Genomic DNA, 11,086 nt, shown 5'->3' with positions numbered 1-11,086 from the left:
CTCTCTCTCTCTCACACACACACACACACACACACACACCCACACTCATACATACACACACTCATACACTCACACACAGACACACACACTCACACACAGACACACACACTCACACACACACCCACACTCATACATACACACACACACACACACACTCATACACTCACACACAGACACACACACTCACACACAGACACACACACTCACACACACACACACACACACACACACACACACACACACTGCAAACATTTAGGAGTGACAATCACATTTAAATACAGGAGTGAATCCTAACTAATAGATCAGTACAACAGCGCTTCTCAAACCAGGAGCCACAGGCTGCCACATAAAAACTATGATAATATAATGTACGTAAAATAGAATGACAACATTAAAACTATGATGTTCATAAAAATGGTGAATAGTAATCAAATTTCACTGCTACCAGCACACTGAAGCGTTTGGATCGGGTGTTCAGCTACGGCTGTGCATAGAACAAAACAGTTATTTCTGAGATACTGTATGCCAAAGATTGTCTTTAATAATGGCTAAAAATAATGCAATGAAATAAACATCATGGAAATAATATTCTGTAAGGATACGTTTTAAAAGAAGGTGTTGCTGGTGGGGATGCTCTGATCTTTTCTGGTCAAAAGGCCTCCTCAAAAGTGTGTTTGTCAAAAATCAGCTCATTTTATGAACACATTTGTTAAAATGATTGTGTTTTTCTCTGGTTTTGAATGCTGGTGAAGCTCCACATGCACTGAACGATTTTTGCTTGAATATTTCATGACCTAATTGATAAAACAACACGACTTTAACACAACCTGACAGCTTCCATAATAAGCATACGATTGTGCATGTAAATGCTCAATTACACTACTGTTCAATTTAATTCAGAAATGCAATAATAATTATCATAATAATATACTTAAATCTGTACAACAGCGCTTCTCAAACTTTGGATGGCAACCCGGCTAATGTTTCAGAAGATTTCTATTTCAAATAAATGCTGTTCTGTTTTAAATTGTAAAAATATTTCACAATTTTACTGTATTTTTGATCAAATAATTGCAGGCGTGGTGAGCAGAAGAGAGTTCCTTCAGAAACATTAAAGTAATCTTACCAGCCAGTCTTTCCCAGTGAGTGTTAATGCATTAAAGTGCAGATTTGTTGTGGTTGCTCTGTGTTTGTTGTAGTATCGTGTACATCATCTCGGCTCCGGCGTCTCCTCTGCTGGGGTTCGTGGTTGATAGGATGGGCAGAAACATCTTGTGGGTCATGCTGGCTGTCGCCTCCACGCTCCTCTCTCACATGATGCTGGCCTTCACCTTCTGGAACCCCTGGATCGCCATGGTAACCGCCAAACTCTTGACCAATCAGCTGTGAGAGCCAGTGTTACAGTAAATAAAGGGCGGAGTGACTGCACACACAATATAAGCTGTCACTTTGAGAGCTGTGTGTTTTCTAATGGGAGTGTTGTGTGTGTGTGTGTGTGTGTGTGTGTACATCATCTCGGCTCCGGCGTCTCCTCTGCTGGGCTTCATGGTTGATAGGACGGGCAGAAACGTCTTATGGGTTATGCTGGCTGTCGCCACCACGCTCCTCTCTCACATGATGCTGGCCTTCACCTTCTGGAACCCCTGGATCGCCATGGTAACCGCCAAACTCTCGACCAATCAGCTGTGAGAGCCAGTGTGACAGTATAACGTATCACTTTGATCAAACGGCTGTGGGAGAGTTGTGTTGTGTGTGTGTGTCAGTGTCTGTTAGGTCTGTCGTATTCTCTGCTGGCCTGTGCTCTCTGGCCCATGGTGGCGTTTGTGGTGCCGGAGCATCAGCTGGGAACCGCATATGGATTGTAAGTCTGATCTGACAACGTCTCCTGATGCTGTTGGTCCAGTAATAACGCTCTGATGTGTTGCACAGTATGCAGTCCATACAGAACCTGGGTCTGGCGCTCATGTCCATGGCTGCGGGAAGCATCTTAGACCTCAAAGGATACCTGTTCCTCGAGGTCTTCTTCATCGCCTGCCTGTGCTGTGAGTAAACACACACATACACTACCAGTCAATAGTTATTGAACAGTAAGATTTTTAATGTTTTTTTAAAGAAGTCTCTTCTGCACACCAAGCCTGCATTTATTTGATCCAAAGTATAGCAAAAACAGTAAAATTTTTACTATTCAATATAACAGTTTTCTATGTGAATATCTGTTAAACTGTAATTTATTTCTGTGATCAAAGCTGTATGTTCAGCATCATTACTCCAGTCTTCAGTGTCACATGATCTTCAGAAATCATTCTAATATGCTGATGTGCTGCTCAAGAAACATTTCTGATTATGTTGAAAACAGCCGAGTAGAATTTTTTCAGGTTTCTTTGAGTAGAAAGTTCAGAAGAACAGCATTTATCTGAAATATAAATATTTTATAGCATTGTTAATGTCTTTATCATCACTTTTGATCAGTTTAAAGCATCTTCTATTTATAGCATCTATAATTTCTTTCTTAAAAAATACATAAAATAAAATTACTCCAATCTTTTAGAGTATAATGTTACAAAAGCTTTTTTATTTCAGATAAATGCCACCAATTCTACATCACTGCCTGTTTAGCCCCGCCCACCTATTCTACATCACTGCATGTTAAGCCCCGCCTACCTATTCTACAGCACTGCCTGTTAAGCCCCGCCCCCCAATTCTACATCACTGCCTGTTTAGCCCCGCCCACCTATTCTACATCACTGCATGTTAAGCCCCGCCTACCTATTCTACAGCACTGCCTGTTAAGCCCCGCCTACCTATTCTACAGCACTGCCTGTTTAGCCCCGCCCACCTATTCTACATCACTGCATGTTAAGCCCCGCCTATCTATTCTACAGCACTGCAGGTTTAGCCCCGCCCACCAATTGAAAGTTTAAACTAATATGGTTTAAAACGCATGATTTCAGCGAGATAAACATAATCAGAACCAAAACAGATGTTTTTAGCAGGTCCGAGCTGTAATGGCGCAGCTGTATTCTGGAAAAGGGGGCGGGGAGCAGCAGCTCATTTGCATTTAAAGTGACAGGCACAAAAAACAGCGTGTTTCTGCTTCCACTCAAAACAGGCAATTTCAAAATGATATAATAAATGATCTGTGGAGTATTTTGAGCTGAAACTTCACAGACACATTCTGGGGACACCAGAGACGTATATTGCATATTGTAAAAAGGGGCATAATATGTCTCCTTTAACGTGTCTTCATCGTATATAAGGAGTTCTGAAAAGCTCATGTCTGTCCATCAATCACAAGTCACACTGATGTTAGCTAAAGATGTTGAGTAAGAGCATCAAAGTCGGTGGATTTAAAGAAACGTCTGCACAGCCTTCCTACAGATCCATGGCTGAAGTTTGCTTTTAATGACGAGCATGAGCAGCTGAAAGATTAAGTTTTCATCTGTTCATTTCACAACAGACTGTATTGTGAATTATTCTCAACATGCTGCTGGTTATTCAAAACATCTTTTATTGAAAGATATGGCAGTGGCAAGCATTTTGTCCTTGGTTTGTAATAAACGTCAAACCAGTGTTTAACGCTATTCAGATGCTATTCTCATTGTTTGAGTGTTGCTAATAAAAGCAGCATATATACCTGCGTACATGCAGGGTCTTTTGTAAAACAAAAAGTAATCATAGTACTTTAATATTAAGCAATTAAGAAAGAGAATTTACATTTCCTTCAGCCTGAGGCGTATTCATTTCACTTTTGGTGTGAAAGGGCTTTTACATTTGTAAAATAACTTTTTATATTAAAAACAAACAAGCAAGCCCTGTCCAGATTTAAAAAGTAACTCAAAAGTAACGCAATGCATTGCTTTCCATAAAAAGTAACCAAGTAATGCAATTGGTTACTTTTTTAGGGAGTAATGTAAATATTGCTTTTAAAAGTAACACTGATCATGATGGATGTAAAGGGGGCGTGGCTTCGCTGTGATGAAGTCAGCCAATCACAGCAGAGGGCATTTGCTTCCGTTTCTGCAGGAGGAAACGCCTCTTGAAATAAAGTGCTTTCACAAAGAGCAAAAATTAGGATAAAAGATGATCATTTTTACAAAACCTTGTTTTTGTGTGAAAAAAAAAAACTTCGAGAAACATAATATAGAAATCTGAAACTGCATTTCATGACCCCTTTAATGTTTTAGCTTTGTTCCTCATGAGCTGACTAGGTGATGAGGTGAGAGAAATATGAATTGTTTCATTCAATACTGGAAAGTATGAAAACATATAATTATGTTTTATCTAATATATGTGACCCTGCAGCACAAAAGCAGTCTTAAATCGTATTTTTGTAGCAATAGCCAACAATACATTGTATGGCTCAAAATTATACATTTTTCTTTTATGCCAAAAATCATTAGGATATTAAGTAAAGATCATGTTCCATGAAGATATTTTGTAAATTTCCTATCACAAATATATCAAAACTTAATGTTTGATTAGTAATATGCATTGCTAAGAACTTCATTTGGACAACTTTAAAGATGATTTTCTCAATATTTAGATTGTTTTGCACCCTCAGATTCCAGATTTTCAAATAGTTGTATCTCAGCCAAATATTGTCCTATCCTAACAAACCATACATCAATGGAAAGTTAATTTATTCAGCTTTCAGATGATGTATACATCTCAATTTCGAGAAATTGACCCTTATGACTGCTTTTGTGCTCCAGGGTCACATATGTGTTTGATGCATTTTTATGCACTAGCTTAACAACATGTTGTTGTCAAACTCTTTTTGTGTGCTTCACATGACACAGATCTGATGTCTGTGCAGAACTTGCTGCAGATTTTAGGTGTTAGTCGAGTTGTCTGAAATGAGCTTCATCTGTGCACACAATGGGCCTCATTCATCAAACACGAGCAGAGCGAATTTTGTGTAAATCATTTGTAAAGCCGTTCTGACATAAACTTACGAATTCATGAAAATGTTTGTATTAAATATTACTGGTTACTGCTTTTTTAGATTTAGTACAGTTCTTAGAAATGAGATACTAGTAATACGTTGCTGCCATGGATATTACAAATCATAGCAACTAAAGTGTCTCAGCTGGAAACCACCAAAGTGTTCTCAAGCGCCACCAGCTGGTCGTTTTCAGAAGAGCGCCTGACATTATTTCAGCTGGCTAAAAACTCTTTGGTGGACACATGTTATTGAATATTTATTGTTAGGCATATGGTCTATTAGTCTTTTTTGCATTTATGCAATATACTGAAGCCAAACCTGAGAAAGTAGACCAGAATATTCCACTGCGTTCCTGGACACGCAATTTGCGTAGCTGTAATTATAGATGGGGATTATGCTAATTGTGAATGAGTGTGCACGAGTGCCATATTTACGAATGATTGGAATGCGCATGTTTAACTATCAAATCTGAAGTTTACGAAGCGTTTGTGAATCCGGAGGAGAGTTTTGGGGAAGGTCTGTTTATGCACTAGTTTCATGAATGCGGCCCAGTGTTTCTCTTCAGACACAGGTGTGTCTGTCTCTGGGCTGTTGTGAGCGGTGTTCACGCGTCTCATGTGCTGTGTTTCAGGTGAACGCGTCTGATCTCCTTCACCTCGGGCCTTTCTGCACTGACCACTTTCTCTGAGCGCTTCAGACTACCCACAATCCTTCACTGAGCACCACTGAACCCATGCACAGACAGCATCGGCACATTACACAAGCTCGACATTATTTCCACTACAGTTAAACACATTTAAACCCCGCATTCTTGTTACTGTTATACAAAAAAAGAAAATTACAAATTGTATTTTATAATTTACTATTTTAGGTATCTCATTGTAGTATTTGTTTTACTAATATTTAATTGCCATTCAATACCAGCAGTGTAATTTATTACTACTTTAATAATGAAAGTGTGCCAAGATAAGATGATTTTAATCAGTGTATTATCGTAGTAGTGCATGGGTTAAATGTGTTTAATCATCTTGAAAATAATGTCCTAAAATAGGTTTTGTTTTCTTAAAGCGATAGTTCACCCAAACTATCCCGTCCCGAACCTGTATGAGTTCCTTTCTTCTGCTGAACAAAAAAGATATTTTGAAGAATGTTGGTAACCAACTTTACATTATATGGATTATATATATATATGAAGAGTTTATCTGCAAAAACGGATAATTTTTTTATTATGTTATCATGTTTTTATTGTATTAGTTAGCTGTATTTTTTAGTTATTGTGTAACCTAATCAAAATAACCCAACTGTAGTTTGATTGAGATTAATTGGAATGCACAACGAAAACACATGATTTTTTTTAAATGGTTAAAAACGGAGTTATCTGTTTTTGCAAATGAACTCTTCATATATAGAAATACATTTTGAAAAGGGCAAACTACTAAAACATAAGCTAAAATGAAAATATAAAAAATAAAAGAGAATTCAAAATATTAATAAATACTATAATAGTATATAAAAATACCATAATAAAACTGATCTGAAAGTGCAGAATTAGAACTCACTCACTCACTCACTCACTCACTCACTCACTCACTCACTCACTCACTCACTCACTCACTCACACACACACACAGACACACACACTCTCTCACACTCGCTCACTCACTCACACGCACACACAGACACACACGGACACACACGCGCACACACACACACGCACCCATACACACAGACAGACACACACTCACACAGACACAGACACACACACACCCATACACACACCCATACACACACACACACACACACAGTATATATACACTATGAAAGTAAATGGCTACAGTCAACTATTTGGTTACCATGTGTAATGTGCAGGCAGAGGTGTGGATCTAGTTGCAGGGTTATTTAATAAATGGGACAAAACAGCAATCAAGAACACAAAGAGCGCATTACATAAAACAATGACTGACAAAAAAACAAAGAAAACAGGTTTGGAACAACTTTACTTTTTTTGAGTGTACTATACCTTGAATGCATTTTTTCTGTTGTCTCAGGGAAACATCATAAAAATCAATGAGCTCATTGAGCCTAGAAGCCCCTTCCAGTATTTGAGATGAGCAGAAATATATTTAGGGTCCAACCATTGAGCAGTTCTCTCAAACCGAGTCAAATCCCTGTTAGTACAGAGAACGCCTCTACATGTGACAAGACATTTGACTCGTTAGTGCCTCGTGTCTTAACTTTGATTGTTTTACCTGTTTTTAGTCAGTTGTTTTAATAATTCTGCTTTGTTTTGCACATGTAACACGGGTTTTACTTTAATGATTTTATTCCCCAAAACTTGCAGTTGACTCTATTTACAACCTATTCTCCACAACGGAAGAAATTGGAACAATTTTCACTCAATAATTGTTTTGTCAAATTTAAGAGCAATTTCTAAGTCATTGAATTAAACATACATTTTTGAAGTAGAGAGACTGGAATAGTATTTTCTTGTAATTATACTGGATTTTCAGTGTAAATTAATTTTTTTACAGTGCACTTCTCAAAAGACTATAAATATTGCGAATGGCATTATTTGTTGACGTTATTGGTTTTTTTTCCTCAGCTTTTTAATATATGCTTGTGAGTGCTTAAATTAGAACGAGGCTGTACGAACAAGATTGATTTTTTTGTGAACATATGTATCATCAGGAGCCTTTATATGTTTTTTTTTTTTTTTTTACCTGTCTTTGTTTCCAAGGTGTGACTTTTATGATTTTTTGCAGTTATATTTAGAAGATGTTACATTAAAATATAGTGGGATATGAACGGTAGCAAGTCGGCTAATATTTTAGTTTCGAATCAGATTTCGGGTGAAACATGCTTTTGACAGATTTCATGACATTCATATTTGTATTTGCCTGTATATTCTGTACTGTACAATCTCTATATACTTTTTCTTTGTTCAGTTTGTAATGCTATATTTGAAATGCGACTGTATTTTGATACACATGTACAAAGATGTTCAGTTTTCCTGTTTGTGAGCGTCTGAACTGATGAAGCTCCAGCAGGTGTTTGATTCTGACACGAGGCCAAACCAGCACACTATCCATCTCCACTCTCTGTCCATCGCGCTCCGCTCTGACTCTGAGTTTATCTGGCTTCACTCTGGTTGGATGTTTACACTGCGGGGTTTGGGAGCTCACTGTGATAATAAAACATCAGATGCACGGTGTGTGAGCTGCACTTGTGTTGTGTCTCAGGGATGTTTAGCACGCGTGCGTGTCCCTCAGCCGTCTGTGGAGGATCATCTGAAGCCTCTGTCTCCGTTTGGTCTGCGGAGCCGCTATCTGTCCAGACTGGGTGTGTCTGATGGAGGTGGCTGTGGTCTCTCACACAGGTTTGTTGTTGTGTTGGCAGATGGCGGATCACTGCTGTCCACATCTGTCTTCACTGGCCTACAGGAGTGTCCTCAGATGAGCTGTGCCTCAGTCATGCTGCCAGAGAGAAATGCATTTGGGCTAATAAACTTATTTTTTATTTTTTTTTTGCATGCGTGCATGCATTTTGTATGTTTTTGTTCGATTGCAATGCAGCTAAAGTGCATGAGCCTGTAGATGCATTCAGTAGAGCTGTGCATGGTCTTATCTGAGAGCGTCCTGATACAGATGCACACACTTCATGTATTTCCAATGCAGTCTCATGGCAATTCACTCGGCTCTTTTACAGTTTGCTGAATTGGTGGCTAACTCGTATAAATTTGCATATCTCGTGTTTTTGTGTGATCTGCTCACGCTCCAGTGACAGATTAGCAGTGGACCTTCATACTTCATTTTCTAAAAAGAAAATAGGTTTTCATTTATATATTTTATTTTTTTGTTTTAATATCTTGTTTTTCAACAGACTCCTTGTTTTAGTAAATGTGCACATTTTAAGACAATGTACTATAGCGTAAAACAACAGCAAGTCTATAGTACCCACCCGTTAAAACATGTGCTAGCTTTTTTTTGCTATTGTTTTTTTTAGACTATTAATCATCTGTGGTGAATTTCAGAGATGTTGTTAACACTAGTTGCTTATTAGCATGCATATTACTAGTATATTGACTGTTTATTAGTACTTATAAAGCACATATTAATGCCTTAGATCCCTTAATCCACCCAATACCTAAACGTAACAACTACCAACCTTACTAGTGATAAACAGCAAATTAGGAGTTTGAGGCAAAAGTCGTAGTGTGACTGAGATGTCTGAACTCTCAACCCTGTTACTGTGGGGAAGGAATGCTTAAATCACAGCTAGATGACACTTAAACTTCCAGTAACACTTTAGAAAACTGTGCTGTCATTAATTAATAACTACACAGGGACAAATGAGAGAAACAGATTCTAGTAGCTACTATTAACTAACAACTCCAGTCAACGAATTATGAAGTAATAGCTTTCAATGCAGCTACTTAGTAACTATAACGACTATTTTTATACATTCCAGACAACTTATTACCAAACTACATATGGTTTCACAATTCATGAGAATCATTATTAATGCATTCATTAATTCTAACGTGAAAATCATGGCAACCCAGCACTAGTAATTAATTACTCATGAAGAAATTCATTTTAATTAGTAGATTAGTGGTTAGCTAAAATGAACCACATTCAGCAGAGTGCTAATTCATTAATCAGCTTCTTGTTAATAGTAGTTACTAGAATGTTAATATCATGTTTGTTACTCATTTGTTTCTGTGTTCATTAATAGTAAAGTATTAACAGATTTATTTGATAAAGGAAATTAGAGAAGGAAACTTTGACATAATTGCTCAATGTCATCTTGTGTAAACTGAAAAGTTTGTCCATGTTAAATATGTTTTCAACATTAAAGCATACCGACTATGGCTTTTCAGCCACTGTAAATGTCATCTGTAAAACAGGAAAGACAAACAATGGTCTTGGTCGATGAAAACTGAAATGAATGAATATAAAAATACATAACCTGACATCCATACCATAGTTCATTAATGTGGTGTTCACCCAAGGGTTACGTACTTAATTATCCAGTGTGATTAATTGAAGAAAAGCAGCCTTTGATTCCTAGTGTCTTGCTGCAGCTGAGAATGAGATAGAAACCCTGTGACAACTAGCCCCGCCGCAGCGTCTGTTGGTGATTGATGCTGATGATGGAGTGTGATGCTGCGCGGACGCGACGATCTGATTGGCTGGACGCTCTTGACGCGCTGTCCTGCAGCAGCGGCGCGAGGCAGACGCTCGCTCGCGGAGGTGATGCTGAAGACGCTCTCGGCTTCTCTCAGGTAAACCCGCTCTCCATCATCTCCATCCTCATCCTCAGCTCAGTGTCCTGATGCGCTGATCGCTTCGGGGTCTGCAGCGGTTCGGTTGCATCGCGTCGCGTCGCATGTCGAGCGTGATTTGCCCGCTTTCTTCTGTGTATGAATGTGTTGATGTCGAAGCAGGACTGTCCGGGCGGTGTTTGTGCACCGAGCCGCTCCACACGCGCGCCAACCCTTCAATCATCAAGCATTTCTATTATTATCATTATTATTTCAACGAGCTGCATATCATCAGAACATATGCTGATTATCAAGCTTAGGAAGTCAATCGGAATAGTTTTATATAGTTTATGTGAGGTTGAGATTTTAATTTTCTTACTTGCTGATCTTTGGATCTTTCTATTTATCAAAGAATCCTGAAAAAAACTGTTTTAAATATTGATAATAATAATAGTAGTAATAATAAATGTTTCTTGAGCAGCAGCATATTATACTGATTTCTGAAGATCATGTGACACTGAAGACTGGAGTAATGATGCTGAAAATACAGCTGCGCATCACAAGAAAACATTACAGTTTAACAGATATTCACATGGAAAACAGCTGTTTTAAATAGTAAAAATATTTCACAATTTTACTGTTTTTGCTGTATTTTGGATCAAATAAAAGCAGGCTTGGTGAGCAGAAGAGATTTCTTAAAAAAAACATTAAAAGTCTTACTGTTCAAAAAGTTTTGACTGGTAGTGTACACCATTATAATTCTATAAAATAATGTTTTAAAATAGAAAACAGGGTTTCATATTTAGTCTAAATTATATAGTTTATATATATATATATATATATATATATATATATATATATTTTAAATTTAAAAAAAT

At 37.7% G+C, this 11,086-nt stretch overlaps 1 protein-coding gene across 1 annotated transcript in view; it reads left to right on the top strand.

The window, feature by feature from the left end:
- Positions 1-2,050, top strand: part of LOC107703000 (major facilitator superfamily domain-containing protein 1-like) — a 9,969-nt gene extending 7,919 nt beyond the window's left edge. The window contains exons 11-13 of the mRNA XM_016505487.1: positions 1,200-1,356; positions 1,764-1,861; positions 1,930-2,050. Coding sequence (XP_016360973.1) covers positions 1,200-1,356; positions 1,764-1,861; positions 1,930-2,050 — 376 coding nt within the window. The remainder of the gene's footprint in view (positions 1-1,199; positions 1,357-1,763; positions 1,862-1,929) is intronic.
- The last annotated feature ends 9,036 nt before the right edge of the window (positions 2,051-11,086 follow it).

Source organism: Sinocyclocheilus anshuiensis, unplaced genomic scaffold (assembly GCF_001515605.1).
Source record: "Sinocyclocheilus anshuiensis isolate Anshui unplaced genomic scaffold, SAMN03320099.WGS_v1.1 scaffold482, whole genome shotgun sequence".
NCBI classification, from domain to species: domain Eukaryota; kingdom Metazoa; phylum Chordata; class Actinopteri; order Cypriniformes; family Cyprinidae; genus Sinocyclocheilus; species Sinocyclocheilus anshuiensis.
Note: the sequence above shows the minus strand (reverse complement) of the source record. Positions and strands in the feature narration are given on the sequence as shown.